Source organism: Sus scrofa, chromosome 13 (genome assembly GCF_000003025.6).
Source record: "Sus scrofa isolate TJ Tabasco breed Duroc chromosome 13, Sscrofa11.1, whole genome shotgun sequence".
Classification (NCBI taxonomy): domain Eukaryota; kingdom Metazoa; phylum Chordata; class Mammalia; order Artiodactyla; family Suidae; genus Sus; species Sus scrofa.
The window spans coordinates 97,143,222-97,164,000 of record NC_010455.5 but is presented as its reverse complement, the minus strand read 5'-3'; the positions used below and the strand labels follow the sequence as shown (position 1 = coordinate 97,164,000).

At 39.9% G+C, this 20,779-nt stretch overlaps 1 protein-coding gene across 12 annotated transcripts in view; it reads left to right on the top strand.

Moving 5' to 3' along the window:
- Positions 1 to 20,779, top strand: part of VEPH1 (ventricular zone expressed PH domain containing 1) — a 379,885-nt gene that overhangs the window by 202,206 nt on the left and 156,900 nt on the right. For all 12 annotated transcript variants that reach the window (XM_021069710.1, XM_021069713.1, XM_021069715.1 and 9 more), the window contains one exon: positions 18,547 to 18,686. In XM_021069710.1, the coding sequence (XP_020925369.1) occupies positions 18,547 to 18,686 (140 nt within the window). The remainder of the gene's footprint in view (positions 1 to 18,546; positions 18,687 to 20,779) is intronic.

The following is a 20,779-nucleotide window of genomic DNA, read 5'->3' as shown; positions in this document are numbered from 1 at the left end:
ATCTGTACAAATATTCATCTGTCTGCACAATCAGGGAGCCAGGAAAGTGACTGGAGATATACATCTCTTTCACAATTATATAGCAGTTTTATTTTTAAGTTTGGACATTATGAGAACAAGGAAATTATTATTTAAAAATATGTAATAATTCTTTAAGAAATTAAACATAGAATTACCTTATGATCCAGCAGTTCCATTTCCAGGTATATGACTGAAAGAATTGAAAACAAGTATTCAAACAAATCCATACACTGCATAAATGCTTGTAGCAACCCTAGTCACTAAAACCAAAAACTGTAAATGACAAAAATGTGCATCAACGATTGACATTAAGTAGATAACAAAATGTAGCATCTCCAACAGTGGAATATTATGAGGTCGTCAGAAGGGATGAATACTGATCCATGCTACCTCATGGATGAAGATTATGCTAAATGAAAGAAGTCAGACACCAAAGACCATATATATATGACTTTATTTATATGAAATATCCAGAATAGGTGAATCCATAGAGACAAAATGAAAGTTTGTGTTTGCCAAGGGCTGAGAGGAAGGGGAATGACTGCTTGATGGGTACAGGGTTTTCTATTCAAAGTAATGAAGAGGTTCTGAAACTAGATAGAGATGATAGTTTCACATCATAAATGTACTTAATGCCACTGAATTATGTTTCAAAATGGTTAAAATGATAAATTTTGTGTTGTGTGTTTTATAGTAAGAAAAAAAATTTAAATATGACTATGCGTTCTGTGACAAATGCAATACTTAATAAGCAGTAGGTAGTCCATCATTATAGCATGGTTCTATAGCATGATTAATCTCCCTGTGATGCTGTGGCAGCAAGCATGATGTGCCAGGCACCATTTTGAATGTTTTACTCTGAGCAAGTATTATTATATCTAAATTACAAATGCAGAAACTGAGATATAGAAGTGAAAACAGAATTTTCCCCAAACTGCATCAGTTGCTGATGGCAGACCTGAGATGTTACTCCAGGTCGTTTTGCAACAGTGTGTACCATTAGCTGCTGTGCTATAAGGTAAGCTAATGTCCTCTGATAATAAAGCTGATACACATGTGACTGCATGCTCTTAGGCTCCCAGAACAACGTTGATAAAGTTTCAGTTCTTAAAGAACCGACTATTTTCAAATCTGCAAAGTATATTAATTTCTATTGCCTTTATTATTTTTTGATTACTAGGTAATCAAATCAATGATTAAGTTACCATTAAACACATGCAAGTCATGAAAGAACTACAAGAAGTATAGTTCCCTTTTAGTTCAAGTTCACTGTGCTGTGCTAGGATACTCGCTGTGGCCAGAGGTATTCTGTGGCCCTTTGCAGTATATTCTGTTGGAATAAGAATTAAATGCAATTTCTCAAATATATCTTTTCCTCCCCATCTTTCATTCCTGGGGCTAGACTTAATAAGCTAAATGAGGTTTGGCTGAGTCGTAAAGTGGCTACTTGGCCATGAAACATGCAGGGGGTTGAAAGAAGTAAAGAATATCATAAGCACAGAGTGGGGTAGAAAGTGATAGGTGAGAAGAAACTAACTAGAATAAAATACCAGCCTCCTACAGGGATCTCCATACAGTCTTAAATCACACTCAGGCGTGTGGCTCACTTGTGCTGCACTGCCTCTGCATTTCCCAGCTCCAGAAGGGCACCAGTGTGGCTATAAGGGGAGGCCCTACAGATAAGGCCTGAAGTCATATATAAAAGGATGAAGTCTGCAAGGCAACCAGAGCTCTTGGACAGATGTAGTTCTTGGCAGCAAATGAATGCCAAGGGCATATTTCCAGCATAGTCCATCCAAGTAGACGCAGGGAGATTCACGAACAGGGCCAGTGTCCAGATGGGAGGCCCCTGGCAGCAGTTAAGCAGGGTTCAGTCTCAGCTCCCATCCAATGAGGGGATGGTGTGGGTCCCACCAGTGGGAGAAAGTGAGGACCCATGGCTTACCGTTCATCTGTCTCCTCCTCTATTCATACCAACCCAGGCTACATCTACCTGGTAACACTACTGGTAACAGAGCTCTTTATTCACCACCAGATCTGCTTCTTTGTTCTATTAGTGGCTCAGGCAAAGCCTGCCCTGGGAAATTGTTGCTCTTGATAGCTAAGGCAAGGGTGGGTTCTCTGATATTTATACTTGGAGCACATGACCATTTCAGGCTCCTCAAAAGTGCTTATAGAAACTTAGCACTATAGCTGTTTCTTGACTTTTTGCCCTCTGAATCCTAGAAAAGACCCTCATTATTTATCCCTTCTGTTCTTTTCCTGCCACTTCTTTCAATCCAGGAATCCAGCCCACGACTCAGTAATAATCAAGTGTTTCCTTACAGAGTTTTTTTGGTACAGAACATTACCAGATACTACCTGTTTGCTCAGATGATTGAGTATTTATGAATGTGAAAAGTCCTCTCCTGGGGCCACCAGCCCACTGCTTTTCTGCTAAGAGATTCCTTTGAACAAGACACTATCACACAGTGTCAATGGGTTTTAAATACCTCAACCATTTCAAGCTGGCTCTGGGTCATAAATATACTCCCATCTTGACTTTCTGATTCTTACATTCCCCTTCATAAGAGAGGGCTCTCACTGAAGTAGAAAAATAGACAGGCCTTGCCAATGTAGAAACACTTTATTTAATTTCAAAATGAAGCCATTATACTCTAAATACATGCAAGAAAATTGAACTGTATGCTTTACCATGCTTTTAAGTGTTTTGAATTTCAAGATAATTATGGAAAAGAATAACTTCCTGAGCTGGTTCCAGCATAATTCTGTCTTAGAAGAGAGAAACTACCATTCACAGACCCTTCAGCTCTGGGACTTCATGACTTTTTAACTGGCACCTGTCATCAGATTTCTCATATAAGGCACATTTTTGAGATGCCAGAGTTGCGGGGTAGGGAAAGGCAAGAGACCACTCATACGGCTTCTGCTGAATGAATGTTGATTGTCTTCTCTCCCCCAAAGCTCATGCTACCCCATGGACCATTGGGACATGGCCAATTGAGACAGGAATAAGTCAACTATTAACTTTCACTTTAGTTCTTCAATAGAGCTTTCTGTCTTCCTCTGTGGGACAAAATATATAACCAGCTGTTTCAAATTTAAAACTAGGAAGTTGAGTTTTGAGAAGCTGAATGGCGTGGCTACTCTCTTTTATGATATAACTTTTTGTCTGAGCAGCCATAAGAAAATGAAGGTAGAAATAATTAACCAGAAATAGTTTTAAAAAAAAAAGTTGACTCTATTTACAGTATTAACTATGATGATTAATGTCATTGTCACTGGATTTTAGGTCTCATAAGAATGAAAGAAATTATACTTTGATACAGCTTGAAAGAAGCAATGGTCAAAGATACATGGACCTCTGTCATGTGCAACACTGATTTATAGAAAATTAATTTTATAACCTTCACTTAGGCTATGTAGACTTTCTAGTTTCCAAAGCTAACTTGTCAGAAGCAGTTTATGTCCTTGATTTATATCCATGATTTCTGTGCTTTCAGTTCAGATGGTTCCCACTGGAGAACAGTAGTACCTTAAGCTGAGATTTCATGGGTCAAGGGAGTGGGCTTCCCTCAAGAGAGGTTTTGGGCATGAGTGGGAATGTGCCACATAATTCATTCAGTTATATTATATAGATCAAAATTGCAATCAAAACCCAAAGTAAACTATCAACAAGTCTCTCAATACTATGTAAATGAAAGTAATGCACAATTTATAATAGTATTTATATAATTTAAAATACCTAGGTTTAAATTCTTTCACTTCAATAAAGATTAATTGCTGTTCAAGTCAAACATAGTAAATCACTTACTATCCTTGAGCCTCAGAATCTTTCTCTAAACTGGAAGTATCTACATCACAGGATTGTTATGAGCATGAAGGGGCAATATACACACACAGCTCTTAGAACAGTGCCCAACATATAAAAACAAATTAATTAATGTCAGCTATTTTTTCCTTTTCCTGCTGCAAGGAAAGCCTCCCTCTTATTTAGGATGCTTTGAATACAGCAAAATGTCAAGCTGTTCCTTAGCTCTTCCCAGTGGTGTTCTTGCTACATGTCTGTGCTTCTGAGCCTCAAAATAGTACCAGCATCAAAAGCCTCACCTGCTCACCACTGTAGTGCTAGAACTTTGAAGGGTTTCAGAGAGATCAAGTGGATGGCTTCAAGCACTGATACAGGAACTTCTTTCTTGCTAAATCTTCTTCTGTCATGTCCCCAGAGTTTATTTTAGTTGTATAGAATTTTACTTCATCCTGCATTCAAGTATTAGCTCTGAATTAAGTTTAATTAAGTTCTTTTTAAAATAAGAAATTATGGAGTTCCCGTCATGGCTCAGCAGAAACGAATCTGACTAGTGGAAACAAATAGTGGAAATATTATGGCTCAGCAGAAATGAATCTATGAGGACGAAGGTTCGATCCCTGGCCTTGCTCAGTGGGTTGAGGATCCAGCATTGCCATGAGCTGTGGTGTAGGTCACAGACACTGCTCGGATCCCATGGTTCTATGGCTGTGGCATAGGTCGGCAGCTACAGCTCTGATTCAACCCCTGGCCTGGGAAGCTCCATATGCTGTGGGTGCTGCCCTAAAAAGACAAAAAGACAAAAAATTGAAAAAAATAAAATAAATTACATGAAAATTTTAGGATAACAATGAGACCTAGAGATTCCAAGAGCCATTAGAATCCCCTTTTCTCTAATCAAAACACATTACATCAGCCCACCTTACTGAGGACTGATTTCTTTCTCCATACACAATAGTCATAGTTGTAATAGCAATCATGATAATGATAAGAAACATCACTAACTACTTGACTGTGCTGAGCACACTTCTATCTGAAAATCTCCTATGAATTAACCCATTTTATGCTTATGTTAAACGGGATGAGCAATTCCTCTTGGTTTGTCTAGATCTTTCCCAGTTTTAGCACCAAGTTTCAAGTCCCAGGAGCCACCTCAATCCCAGACAAACAAGGATGGTTGGTTGATCAAACTAAACAACCCTTAGAAATAGGTGATCTTTTTATTATTCCCAGTTAAGTCACAAAAAAGTTATATAGCTTTCCCAAGGACATGAAGCTGGTAAGAAGGAGAGTCTAGCTCTAGAGTCTGGGCTCTTAACCACCACTGGCGGAGCAGAACTGGACTCTGGATGGGGAGTAGGAGCAATTGGCCCTAGAATGGCTGATGAGGAGAGGGGCTTTTCAGTCCCTGTCTCAGGGCAGAGACATTGGTTTTGAGAGCATCCAAGAGTCTCCGTCACCTGAGGGTTAGTGGGCAAGTCTCACTTAGTTCTTTAATAGCAAGCTGACACAATTTCTCAGCAGTTTTCACATGAGAAACTTGCAAGCTACCACAGTCTCCTGTGCAATTAGATTTCCGCCCTTGAGTGCTTAATGTCCTGATAGCCTTCTTCAGTCAACTCCCCGCCCTCTGCCCTTTGCTTTGTGACACTTAATAAGACTCTGACTTTTTATTAGAACAGGATTCCTTCCTCTACCCAGGTCTTCTTGTTCAGGGTAGTTTTATTCTCTATCCTTATTTTTCATTTATTGTAAGATTACAGAATTTCACATTAAAACTCAGCTTTGCAGAGAAAATGTACCAGCTAACCACTGGTTGGTAAGGAGGAAATTAACTGAGTCATTTAAATTTAATCCCATATGATCATTTGAGTAACACATTTAGGGAACAACCTCTCATTTGGATCAAAACGTTCTTTCTCTTATCCCTCCCATGTTTATCTGAGGTGACATCTAGGAGCACGAGGAAGTGGGTCCCATTTCATTGCAGTGGTGGAGAAACATTGTGCCTGGACAGCAGTGGGGTAGGAGGGAGTATCTTCTTGCCTAAAGGATGATGTCCTTTGCTTGCTGATCACCCTCTCAGGTGAAGTTTAGGGTGATGTTACTTATCTTCCAGGCACTGTGTGCCAGAGCTCTATCTGGCAATCTTATTCCACCTTGGCACCCACTGGTGCTCTGGCCCCCTTGGAGGCCTGGCTGGACATTCCTCTCTACTCTACACTGGGCAAAGCTCCTGCCCACTATGGCTATTTCTCTGAAAAGCTGTCCAGCAAGAACCTCAGCAAGACAGCTTCCTTCCTCCTGTCTGCTCCATTACCAAGGTTAGGGTGGTCCATGAGGGCTGAACCTTGAACCTCCTGTGCTTGCTCCAAGCTGTGGTTTTAACTGAATTGGCTGCCCTGTACTGGTGCAGAGAGCCACCTGGGAATGGATCTTCTTCCTAAGGGTCACTGTTGCCCTCCATGTAACTGAACTTAATCTAATCCACCCCTCTCCAAGCTGAAGTCCAAACATAGGGAAGTCAAGGCCTACTTCTGATGGCTTCACACTTACCTCTCTCCTTCTCGCCACAACCTCCTCTGCCATAACTGAAAAATCTTTTACTTCTATGTTACATACTCCCTGACAACTTCAGAACTGATCTAGACGCCATCCCCTCCACACTGCAGGGCCATAATGGAAGTTCACCATGTTCGGAGTGGATAGACTAAAGGGAGATAATGAAATTTAGGAGTTATCCTTGTGGCTCAGTGGGTTGAGAACCCAACATAGCAAGGATGCGGGTTTGATCCTTGGCCTCGCTCGGTGGGTTAAGGATCTGGCATTGCCACATGCTGCTGCTTAGGTTGTAAATGCGGCTCAGTTCCAGTGTTGCAGGTTCTGTGGCTGTAGTGTAGGCCAGCAGCGGCAGCTCCCATTAGACCCCTAGCCTCAGGAACTTCCATAAGCCACAGGTGTGGCCCTGAAAAGAAAAAAGAAATTTAGAAAATCCTTCCTCAAGACAAAAGCTTTGCTTGCAAGGCTATGGTTGTGTTGTATAATCCATTTTTGACAGTTGAAAGATGAACTCCTTTTTACCTTAGTCTTTCTCTTGGTATTCCTATAACGATCTAATGTCTACCCCACTACCACTCCATGTCCACCCTTCCAAGTAGGTGGAGGCCCAAGTGGGATTAGGACAAAATTTGTGAATTCAGGAAGGCAAAAGAGAAAAATATATTTAAAACTAGAAATGTTAGCTTCATTACATGGTAATTTTGTGAGACATTATACTTGCTTTAATATCAACTTTTTCATTTTATATGACTTTCTTTCAAAATTATATAGATAATACATGAATATAAACTCATAAGAATGAAAATAATACAAACGTATTTGGAGTAATAGGTATATGCTGCCCACCCCTAATGCCACTTTTCAACCCAGAAGTAATCACTGTCAATAGTTGATGTATTGTTTTATAGGCCTTTCTCTTGTGCATTTATATAAATATACTTGTTTATATACCAATCCATAATTTTGACTTTTTTTCCCAAAATGGAACTTTGTACACCCGTGGTTTGTATATTTCTATTTGTTTTGTTTAGTCTTTTTGCCTTTTCTAGGGCCGCTTCCATAGCATATGGAGGTTCCCAGGCTAGGGGGCTAATCGGAGCTGTAGCTGCTGGCCTACACCACAGCCACAGCAACACGGGATCCAAGCCGTGTCTTCAACCTACAACACAGCCCACAGCAATGCCAGATCCTTAACCCACTGAGCAAGACCAGGGTTCAAACCTGCAACCTCATGGTTCCTAGTCGGATTCATTAACCACTGAGCCACGATGAGAACTCCTGGTTTGTATATTTCTGAATATTACCGGATTTGCCTTTACTACTCAATTTAATTTGCATTATTAAGGCAATCATTTGCAAAAGAATTTTATTTCATTCTAATGATTTAAAACAAAAGCATCTAGAGTTCTCTTGTGGCTCAGGTCACTGCCGTGGTATGGGTTCAATCCCTGGCCCGGGAACTTCCCAAGGAAGGAAGGAAGGAAAAAAAACAAAAGTATCTGTCATGCTTGTTTGACAACTGGCTGGACTTTTTGCCATGAGCAGGAAAACATGCATAATACTTTTTCTCTCGGTGGGGATGTAATGCCCACATGCATGTGATATGGCCAGTGACCAAACAGCTGCTGAGAAGGGACCATGTATTTCTCAGTATTTCTCAACCGATGATGTCATAAACAGAACTTAGTGAAAATGAGACAAAGTCCTCCCTCCCATTATCTCCCTGCCCTAGATTCTTCATCAAATGAGAAATTTGGCAGTCTTTCCTTAGCACCGTTTAGTTCAACAACTCATGTTTCTGAGTACCTACTACAGAACCAAGCCCTGAAAATTCCAAGATTATTAAAGCAATGTCTTTGGACATTGAGAAATCATTCAGTATTATTTCAAACAGTCATTTTAGAAATTCACTTTTACTTTTGAGAATCAAATTTTTTTAACCTTGTAATATCTTTTCTTCTACTTCCCGCATCAAATTATGAAATAATTGTTGTTCTGTTCGGAAGTTGTAAAGTTTAAGTGGGGAATTACAAGGAGTATAGTTTCAGTCTAAGATAAAAATATATTTTGCAAATCATATGAAATTATACTTTGATAAGGAGTCCACACTGGCTTGGGATGACTTCTTTCATTTTTTTTTTCATGCAAAAACAAGAGGTTTTGTTTGTTTGTTTGTTTGTTTGTTGCTTTTTTTATAGGGTCACACCCACAGCATATGGAGGTTCCCAGGCTAGGGGTCAATCTGAACTACAGCTGCCAGCCTACGCCACAGCCACAGCAACGCCAGATCCAAGACACGTCTGCAACCTATACCACAGCCCATGGCAATGCCCAGATCCTAACCCAATGAGCAAGGCCAAGGATCTAACCCCAGATCTCATGGTTCTTAGTCGGATTCATTTCCACTGCACTACAACGGGAAACCCAAAGCAAGAGTATTTTTAAGCGATGAGTTTGTTTTACATATTTTCCCAAAACTGTCATTTATGTTTGACTTGGAAAACATGATTTTTACAATGCTTTGGAAACATTCTCATCAGATGAATTACCAATTTCATTTCCTCCTACTTTTTGTCTATCCAATTTAGGATATTTATATAGTTAAATGACAGTGTTATTCAGTCCTTCAGGGTCAGGATTTTGAGTTACATGTCTTTGAAATGTATCAAAGGATAATTTAAATGAGAGATGGAATAAATGCCTTGAGCGGTTCCTGTCTGGCTAGTGTCAAGCAGGAGAGAGAAATCTATTCTAACAAACCCCATTGCCATCTGTCCTGTATTGAAGGTAGTTCCTGGCAGCCCTGCTTTGGGCATTCATCACAGACACATTTCTTCATGGGCTTTCTTAGGCCCTCATTGAATCATAGAACATCAGAACTAAAAAGTACATTCTAGGGCTAGTTCCTATGTGGCTCATAGGGTTAGACCTCTGGTGTTGCCACTGCAGTGGCTCAGGTTTGACCCCTGGCCCTGAAACTTCCACATGCCACGATGTGGCCAGGGGAGGAAAAAAAAAGTACATTCTAGTATGTCAGTTGCTTAAAAATTAAACATAGAATTACCATATGACCTGACAGTCTCACTTCTGGATACATATCCAGAAGAATGGAAATCAGGGTCTAAAAGAGATTATGTACAGCTGAGTTTATAGCAACGTTATTCACAGTAGCCAGAAGGTGGAAACAACCCAAATGTCCATTGACAGGTGAATGATGAATGAATAAACCAAATGTGGTGTATGTATATAATGGAAAATTATCCAACCTCAAAGGGGAATGAAATTCTCAACCTATATGGACCTTGAAGACGTTATGCTAAATGAAATAAGCTAGACACAAAAGGATAAATATATGAAGTACTTAGAGTAGTCACATTCATGGGGACAGAAAGCAGAATAGTGGTTCCCAGGTGTTGGAGGGAGAGGGAATTAGAGAGTTATAATTTAATGTTTATGGAGTTTCAGTTGGAGAAGATGAAAATGTTCTGGAGATGGATGACGGTTAGATTCTTAACCCACTGTACCATGGAGGAAACGCTGAAATGTGAAATGTGGAATTTTTAAAAATACATTCTTGATTAGCTATTGGCCTGCCATTATTTTTACATATGACAAGTCAGAGAACAGGAGTTCCTGTTTTGACTCAGCAGTAACAAACCCAACTAGTATCCATGAGGACTCAGATTCTATCCCTGGCCCTGCTCAGTGGGTTAAGGATCCAGTGTTGCCATGAGCTGCAGTGTAGGTCACAGACACGTCTCAAATCTGGTGTCACTGTGGCTGTGGTGTACACCAGCAGCTCCAGCTCCAGTTAGACCCCTAGCCCAGGAACTTCCGTATGCCACAGGTGCGGCCCTAAAAAGACAAAAAAAAAAAAAAAAGGAAGAAGAAGAAGAAAGAATGAAAGAGAAAAGAAGTCAGAGAACAGAGAGCAAAGATAACAAGAGTCTACTAAGACCCTAAGACCCTGGTTGTCTGACTCCTGGGCCAGAGATTTTTCCTTTGAACCATCCTTCCTTTTTAAGGCACTTCTAGTACCCCTGTTTTATCTGAGCCGTTTGATAACATATTGGAAAGAGAACAGGCTTTGGAACTCGGGTTCAAATTCCAGCTTGGTTGCTTCCTAGAAGTTTGATCTTGATATTTCCATCTCCATAAAATGGAAATAACAAGACCTGCCTAATAAGGGTTCATTGTGATCTACTACACTTACACTCACCTAAATACAAAGTAAGCAATCAATAAAAATTAGCTCCCTTCCTACCAAAGTTCTTCATATGCCTGCTCTGAATTTGTTGTTTATTTATGTTATACTCAATGTGCAAATACTTTCAGTATAGCAATTTCTGCAAAGATATTCCTGTGTTTGAGCTTTTATAAATCGTTCGAGAAATACAGTTTGGCTATGGAGAAGAATGATTCAATTGAAAAACCTGGGAAACAAGCCAGATACATTTATTTGACCCTTATTTAGTTGGGAGAGAGCTTTCAAACTATAAGTTTGGTAAAGAATTCAAAACAAGATCTAGCTTATTCCTTTTTCCAAAAAGCAAAGTCAACTTTTTGATATTTCCACTAGCTGTAAAAAAAAAAAATCAAACTGAAACTATTTTTATTCTTACAAGGCGCTTATTTCTAAATAAAAAGTATATAATGGCATGGATGGCATGGATTATATATAAGTACCACTTTGGGAGGTGAATTATAAATGGCTCATCTCCCAAGAAGAATGGTATGTTTCTCAGATCCAATATATTTAGAAAGCTAATCATGCTTATCAACTGTCAGCAGAGAGTAACAGGCATTGCAGTTACCACCACAATCTTCCTTCACTTGATTCTATAGCTCTCTCTACTTCTAAGAACTCTAAGCCTAGTTATTTTGATTATTCCCTCTGAGTTTAGAATGTAGTGTTCACTCCTCCTACCACATTTAAGGATGAAAGAGACCAATTGTTTACAGTTTACATAGGCCTGTAAAGAGCTTCTATTTATTGATTTGCCACAGCTCTTTAGGTTTATGAAAAAATTTGTCTTAACCCCAGGTTAGAGAATTATGTTGACTCTACAGTAATTGCATAGAAATTAGTTCCTTGGGTTCTGTTTCTAAGGCTGAACAACTTATGTTGTCTTGTTAAAGATAATGGCAATTTATTTTGGGTTGTCCATCCTATCCCTACAGAAGCTACAGATAGCTCAGCTGAAGAGGTTCAAGACCATTTGACAATATGACTTTCCAGGAGGTCATATTGCTTTGTGAACAAAACACAGAGCTTACATTTTAATGAACTTGGATCTCAATCCTGCCTCTGCATCTTAACTTGATTAAGTCATTTAACTCTGACCCTTTAATCTCTTAAGTGAAAAGAGATGCTAATAGATAATTATGAGGATTGAATGATAATTACATAAAATATCTAATGGAGTGCTTGGGACAAAACTAAGAACTTAACCATAGTTATTCCACACATCAGCTTGCTCTAAGATTTTAAGTAGTGCACACACACGCACACAACTGAAATCTGATTTTTATTTTTGACCATTATTTTGCTTGATTTAGAATTCCTCTAGACTTTTCAAAATTATAAACTCCTTTCTTAAATGATATCATTTAAGACTATTTCTAATTTTAAAATGTTTTCCAGAATGCTAATTGATAAACTTTCTATATTTCTAAATTTTTTTACATTAACACTTTACAACTGCAAAACAAATAAAGAAGAATTTCTTTACCAAAATCATAACACGATGACTAGCATCTAGAATACACTTAAAATACAACTGGCTAAACTAAGAAGGAATACTCACATTAAAAAATAGCTGTCTCTCTCATGCCAGATATGAAAATGTAGAATATTTAGTTAACAGTAAGATAAGGTTCAACATGAAAATTAATATGGTACTATTACTGTCATAATTTCTTATTATTTTCATGGGAATATACTGTTGGCTTTATCTCTGTTGCTCCAGAAGGAATCATAGAGTATAACAGTTCCTATTATGGCTCAGTGGTAACAAATCCACTAGTATCCATGAGGATGTGGGTTCGATCCCTGGCCTTGCTCAGTGGGTTAAGGATCCCAAGTTGCTGTGAGCTGTGGTGCAGGTTGTAGACGCAACTCAGACCTGGCGTGGCTGTGGCTGTGGCTGTGGCTGTGGCTTAGGCTGGCAGCTGTAGTTTGGATTTGACCCCTAGCCTGGAAACTTCCATATGCAACAGGTGTGGCAAAAAAGAAAGGCAGGAAGGAAAGAAGGAAGGAAGGGAGAAAGGAAGAAAGAAACTACGATGGGTACTAAATAGACAAAGATTTTTAAGAGAAAGTGGAGGGCACAAGGAAATGAGGGAAAGAATGAGAGGGGAATGGAACAGAAATACTCTGCCTTCTATAGTTGACAGAGATAAAAATACTAGCAGAGTGGAACCCAGGCTCCTCACTGTGGAAGTGGGAGTTGACGGATAAGCAAGGGTTGGAAACTAAAATGCTCTGTGTGATGATAAATTAGAATTGAAACTGTCAGTATGAATTCATGTTTAGCTCAAAATATATATAGTTGGTTTCATATGGAAATACTTGTAAATAGATATGTGTACAGGCATGAGTTAGTATACACAACATAATTTTCCTGCTCTGTCACCTGAGGGGCCAAGGGACAATGATACCTCAGTAGCAACAAGCGTACCTAGTACCTAGATCTTGGTTTTTAACACCATTCTACAATAAAAGGAACCAGAACTCTGGAGAAACAGCTGATTCTAACACAGAGCAGGAGATAAACAAGATGAACCTGGAACATCTTGTATGTAAGATGTAAGTAGGGAAGTGACAAAACAGATAGATAAACAAAAAGCACACACACAATAATGGTGGCACATCAGATGGACACAGGAGCCAACTGATAGAGCCCCCTAAGGACAAAGCTAGAACAATCAGAGCAACAAAGTAAATAAAATAGTATTGAGTTATAAAATAAATATCTATGAGTACAGATTGATAGAATAATTGACTAAATAATCTGAATGTAATACCTAGAGGAGGAAGAGACAAATCTGTGCAGAAGGATTGCACATAATCGATGTACCTATTCTGCCCTCAGGAGGTAAAGCTAGCACCCCACTCCTTAAGTGTGGGCTACACATTGTGACTTACTTTCAAAGAGTGCAGTGTAGAAAGTATTGGGAAGGAACTCTTCAATGGAGAAACCTAGTAAACACTACCTCAACCAAATGTTCAAGGCCAACATCAGTAGTCCTAAGTCATGTTGATCAAATGTTCTCTGGATATGATATGATTCAAATGGCACTTTACTTCTATGGTTTTTTCTCCCCAAATTCAAAATCCCAGTCTACTCATGAGAAAAACAGACAAATCCCAAGTGAGAAACATTCTACAAAATACTTAAGAAAAGTACTCTTCAAAACTGTCAAGGTCATCAAAAAACAAGAAAAGTCTCAGAAATTGTCATAGCCAAGAGGAGCCCAAGGAGGCATAATGAATAAATGTTGTGTAGTATCCTGAATGGGATCCTGGGACAGAAAAAGGACACTAAGTATAAACTAAGGAAATCTGAATAAACTATGGACTTGGGTTTATAATAACCTGTCAATATTGGTTCATTGCTTATTATAAATGTATCATACTAACTTAAAATGTTAATAACAGGGGAGACCAGGTATATAATATAGAGGGAACTCTCTATGCTATATTTGTAATTTTTCTGTAAACCTAAAAGTATTCTAAAATGAGCGTTTGTTTAAAAATACTAACAAAATTTTAATCATTACAGTGTGTGCAATGCAAGAATAGAGATATATGAAAGGTGGGAGAAAAGTGACCAAGGGAGGAAAAAATTCCAAAATGAATCCTAAATACTTTGACTCAAAAAGGATATCAGATGTTATTTATTTTGTATCATGTCTTTAAATTTATCCATGTGTGTAATGTATATATTTTGGATATTTTACCTTACACCACATTATATTATACAATTATCGCTGCTCATGTTAACTTCAATAGTCCCAGTTGTGGCTTAGCAGATTATGAACCCAACTAGTATCCATGAGGACATGGGTTCCATTCCTGGCCTTGCTCAGTGGGTTAAGGATCCAGTGTTGCCGTGAGCTGTGGTTTAGGTCATAGACATGGCTCAGATCCCATGTTGCTGTGCCTATGATGTAAGCCAACAGCTGCAGCTCCAATTGGACTCCTGGCCTGGAAACTTACATATGCTTCAGGTGCAGTCCTAAAAAGCAAAAAGAAAATAAGGATCAAAACAAATCCTCTGATTTTTTTCTTACAAAAATAAGCCTCAATCTACTAAATGCAGAGAAATAACAGTCAGATTGGGTAGAATATGGGAAGAATTCTATATTTATCAAAGCATGACCCCTCTCACTTCAACATTTAATCAAGAAAGATAAACAACAGTTTGGGCATCAACTGTATAAGTGAAAAAATATTTTAATAATCCAGATACACTATCTTGAATTACCTTGAACATTCATGCCTTATGTGATTTTTTTCAGAGTGTTCCCTCTACTTAAGATGCATGTCTCCTCACACTTTATCTAAGTTCAAAATCTTGGTTAGCTTTCAGGGTCACATCAAATATTTCCTCCTCCACGAGACCTCCCCTGGTTCCTCAAGGAGGAGAGCTGCTCATTGCTTTGAGTGGTCAGCACTATGTGTCCCTCCATTATCTTATGGACTTAAAACCATTTTCAGGAGTTCCCGTCGTGGCGCAGTGGTTAACGAATCCGACTAGGAACCATGAGGTTGCGGGTTCGGTCCCTGCCCTTGCTCAGTGGGTTAACGATCTGGCGTTGCCGTGAGCTGTGGTGTAGGTTGCAGACGCGGCTCGGATCCCGCGTTGCTGTGGCTCTGGCGTAGGCCAATGGCTACAGCTCCGATTCAACCCCTAGCCTGGGAACCTCCATATGCCGCGGGAGTGGCCCAAAGAAATAGCAAAAAGAAAAAAAAAATCGTTTTCAGCCATTGTTTGTAGGTGTCTCTTCCATTGGGCTGTAAGCTTCTTAAGAACAAGATCAACAGCATGGCTCTTCTTGGTCTCCACACAGTGACTAACACCCATTCGTTTATCCAACACTATTGCATACCCACTATTTGCTACCATGAAATGAACAGGAGGGAGAAAATTACAGAGAAAAATTATCAACTAGATGTTAATGTTGAGAGAACTTTCTAAGCCAGGGAAGCTTAGAGAAAAAAATGAGGAGAAAAATATTGAGACAGATCCAGTTTCCTGAAAGCATTAACAGAAGCCTTGTATCACAGAACTAATGTGTTTTTATAACCGGTATATATGATTCTAGGTAAAGGTCTCTTTCTCTCTTCTACTGCTTTGCTCATTTTCTGTGTTCTGGGACCCCTATGATTTATGTATAGAAAGCCTGTAGGCTCAAGGAGGGTAAAATAAATTGAATCAGTGTTCATTTTCAAAAGAAAACACCAATGAGCCATAATTTAGGGGAAGAAAAAAAGATGAAAATTTTTTTTCTTTTCATGGCAGAGGCCTGAAGTCCACCTAGGACTGTCAGGTTCTTACAAATGAAGTTGTTTCCTTTTGAAACATTCTGTTAAAACAAAACAGGGTGCTATCTCAGTGTACACATTACAACCAGATTAATTTCCAGCAGTACCATTTTTGTATGTGCACACTTAGAGAATACTTGGTTTCTGACTTCTCTGGTTAATTTAAGTTCAGTTTTTCAGAGCATCAGTGCCAAAAAAGTATTTTTCATTGCCATTGTCAAACAGTTTCTGATAGGTAATTTTAAAGGGATGTTGTGCTCTCTTCTGTTCTTTGAGGTCTTTGTCAGTCATAGGCCTCCTGGTCTTTCCCACTGAACTTTGAAGCGCGCTTTATATCTCATGAGCCATTCACCCACAGGATGCAGAAATGATTTCTAATTTTTTTTTGTCTTTTTTGTCCTTTTTAGGGCCGCACCCAAGGCATATGGAAGTTCCCAGGCTAGGGGTCTTATCAGAGCTGTTGCTGCCGGCCTACACCAGAGCCACAGCAACACAGGATCATTAACCCACTGAGCGAGGCCAGGGATCGAACCAACAACTTCATGGTTCCTAGTCGAATTCGTTTCTGCTGCGCCACAATGGGAACTCCGTGATTTCTAATTTTATACAAGGATTTTGAATACTCAAATTCCCCTGAACTACTAAGTTCACAAAAACTAGTTCTCTTTCATACCAATGTTTCAGAATCACAGAAAACTATTAATTATTAAGATTTCTATATATATTTCTAAATTGCCCTGTGGCTTTATTTTGTTTCCAGTGTTGTCTTCTCTAATTTATCATTGATCACCCTCCCTAAACTCTGCAAAACTCTTTCCCAAAAGTCTGTTATTCCTTCACACCTGAGTCCTGATGGTGCACGACCCCATTCTCCTGGGAACCCTGAGCACTCTCTTAGGTGGGGACTGACTCTACCACCTTATTAGGGTCCTGTCAACTTTTAAAAAAACTCTAATCCAGTTCTATTTTCAATAGTAGGGCATACTGAACCTATTAATTTTCAAAGTATTTCATTTAAGATATCAGATTAATTCTGAAACAATAAATACCCCATGAGCTATCAATATGACACTACAGATTTAAAAATTCCCAGCATGGTAAAGCCTAAAACATCCAAATGTGGCAGGAGCTTGGCTTAATTCAAATCCTGCCTCTGCCACATATTGGGCAGACTTGAGCAGTTTTTTTTTTCTTGATTCCTTAGTATCATCCATCTGTTCAGACACTCTCTTTAGAATATCTATTTTGTGGAGTTCCCGTCGTAGCGCAGTGGTTAACGAATCCAACTAGGAACCATGAGGTTGCAGGTTCGGTCCCTGCCCTTGCTCAGTGGGTTAATGATCCAGCGTTGCCGTGAGCTGTGGTGTAGGTTGCAGACGTGGCTCGGATCCCGCGTTGCTGTGGCTCTGGTGTAGGCCAGTGGCTACAGCTCTGATTCGACCCCTAGCCCGGGAACCTCCATATGCTGCGGGAGCAGCCCAAAGAAATAGCAAAAAGACAAAAAAAAAAAAAAAATATATATATATATATATATATATATCTATTTTGTGCCACATGCTGAGGTCATGGTGGTGAACAAGGCAGTAACAGTGGTTCACTAAAAAGACACTTTAATGGGTTAAATTTCTTCACACTTAAAATAGAAGTAGTAATGCCCATCTTGTAGGGTTGTGAAAACTAAATGACTCTACACGTAGTTCCTCTGCTCTGTGGTGCCACCACCACAATCCCCCGCTTTCTTGTCCCTGAAGGATAATCTCTTGAAGTTTCCCCACTGAGGCTCATCAAGATGTAATGACCTTTTCCAGCTAGTTCAAGCCAGTTCATAGGAAGCCACACCTCTGGCCAAAGTTATTCTGGAGGTTGTCTCTCTGACCTCTGAACAACCAAGAGAGCAGTGCTCCTGATTCATTGCACACTATCCACTACCCAGAAAATGCCTGGGTTTCCTCCATCCATTCGCTTGTTCTTCCCAGGTTATCATTTCAAAGTACCCAGTCAGATGGAAATGACACATATCTCCCTTTTTATTGGCAAGAGGATTTTTCTTCCCATGCATGTTTCTTAGAGATCTCTCACGCACTGTTTTTTTTTGTTTTGTTTTGTTTTGTTTTTGGTTTTTTTTTGTTTTTTTGCTTTTTAGGGCCACACTCATGGTATATGAAGGTTCCCAGGCTAGGAGTCTAATTGGAGCTACAGCTGCTGACCTACACCAGAGCCACAGCAATGCCAGATCCGAGCCATGTCTGCGACCTACACCACAGCTCACAGCAACACCAGATCCTTAACCCACTCAGCGAGTCCAGGTTTTGAACCCGCAACCTCATGGTTCTAAGTTGGATTCATTTCCACTGAACCGTGATGGGAACTCCTCTGATGCACTGTTAATCAGAAAAGAAAGAGGAATAAAATACAGCTTGCTTAAAGCATCTTCATTTAAATCTGCATTCCATCAAACAGATCTACTCCCAAACCCACAGTCATTTGAAATTATTTGCTCACAGATTGAAAACTGAAGAATGTATTTCTAAAGGTGTTTGTGTGTTGAAGCAGAAGGTATAACTCTAGGAAGAGTCCCGTGTTTAATGTTATTTGTATTTGTTTCTAGATTCTGTTCAAAGTTGTGTAGCAAAGCTGTTCTTCAGCTGCTCCCTGAAGGGTCATTACTGCCTCTACAGTAAATCCAGTTTTATCCTCATCAGCCAAGAACCTCAACCATGGATCCAGATCATGTTTCTATTTCAACAGGTGTGTTTAATTCACATTCATCATGGCTTCTTAATGAGACAGTGGAATATGAGTTTATAATCATTTTTACTGAATTATTCTTTGACAAGAGTTGGTATATAGATAATAGCAATACATGCACATTTCATTAGTAATTTTTCTTTTGTCTTTTTAGGGCCACACCTTGGCATATGGAAGTTCCCAGGCTAGGGGTCGAGCTGCTGCCATGGCTGCCAGCCTACACTATGGCCACAGCAATTCCAGATCCAAGCTGCGTCTGCAACCTATATCACAGCTCATGGCATCGCTGGTTCCTTAACCCACTGAGCAAGGCCAGGGATCAAACCTGAGTCCTTATGGATACTAGTCAGGTTCGTTACTGCTGAGCCACAATGGGAACTCCCTCATTAGTAATTTTTAACATGCATTTCCTATATTTTATGGTAGTTTCCTTATAAAAGACCCTGGATTAGTAATCAGAGAAAAAGCTTATTATTATCTTGAATATCCTTAGCTTTAAAAAAGAAGAACAAACAGGAAAATACTTTTTGTTCAACAATAACAACAGAAATCACTTATTTGGGATAATAACTTTTCTTATGTAGAACTAGCCATTATTTCCCCACAGTCTTTGAATCTCCAATTAGTTTAGTGTCAAGATATCCTTTTTAACACTGTTAGGATACTGGAATGCCACTTTTTTCCATAGAATTTATGTATATAAGTAAAATTATATAAAGAAGAACTTTGAACTTAACACTAGCAAATTTGATGCAAAGATTTTAGCATCCGAAGAGATTCTTATATGGAAATACTAATCTTGAATACATAAAACTTTTGTATAGAATTTTAACATAGATTATAAAGTGTTAGTAAGAGAAGGGATCTTAGGTATCATTTTTCCAGATAAGAAAATTGAGGGGGTGAGATCAAGATAGCAGAGGAGTAAGATGTGGGACTCACTTCTCCCACAAACACATTTAAAAAAAAAAAAAAAAGCCCATCTATGTGTAGAACAGTCAGCACAGAATATCTACTGAACACTGGCAGAAGATTTTAAGTCTCCAAAAAAGGGCAAGAAACCATCCACATATCTGGGTAGAACAAAAGGAAAAAGAGAGAGAGAGAGAAAAGGAATCAGGACAGGACCAGCACTCCTGAAAGGGAGTGTTGAAAGAGGAAAGGAACTTCCACCCTGGGAGGCCACCTAACTGGCTGAGAGATCAGCCAGGACAGAAGGGGAACTTCAGTGTATCGGAGAAAAGAGTAGCAGCCAGATTGAGGAGGAAAAAGCAGAAGAGAGCTGCACTGGGCATTGGTACCACTGCCCCCAAACACCACAGCCTGAGACACTTGGGTGGGGTCTGGGCACTGAGACTCAGGCTCCAATGTTAGTTCCAGGAAGAGGACTAGGTTGGCTGTGGTGATTACAGTCTGAGGGGCTAGGGATTGGTGTGCCACAGGCTGTGGAACAGAGTGCCACTGCTGGAGAAATATGGGAAGAATTATGGCCCTGCAGTCACCATTGCTGGGGAGGGCAAGAGGTGGAGAGGTGTTACCACCACAAGGAAATGTTTCTCTGTGCACACACAGGCTCTCAGGAGGCAGGACCCGTCTGGTACAGGCTATGGGGGCAAACTGCTGCAGCCATCACAGACTCTAGAGGCATGAGGGACCAGCCACCACTAGGGGTTCTTAAACAGGCACCACCTGCAGCCCCAGTCACCTCAGGGGTTGCCTCCAAGGAGGGCACTGCAACTGAGAGCCGATCGTTGCCCTCACTCCCCTGGGAACACACACATCCTATTGTTACCACTGCCAAAGGCTCTGGGTGCTGCCTATGCCTCCCTGTGGGTTCTCACCACTGTCAAGGGCCCAGCGACCAGGCACTGGCTATAGGCCCTGCCTATTGCTTCCATCTTCATGGAAACAAACACGGGCTGTACATCAGCTCGACTCCTAGCCTGGGAACTTCCATATCCCTATCAAGGGGATAACAACCTACACACACTGAGGAAAGAGACAGCAAGCATCCAAACCAAAAGCAACCCTCATGACAAAAAAAAAAAAAAATGTATATATATAAGCCCTCACAAGCTACCCAGGGGGCACAC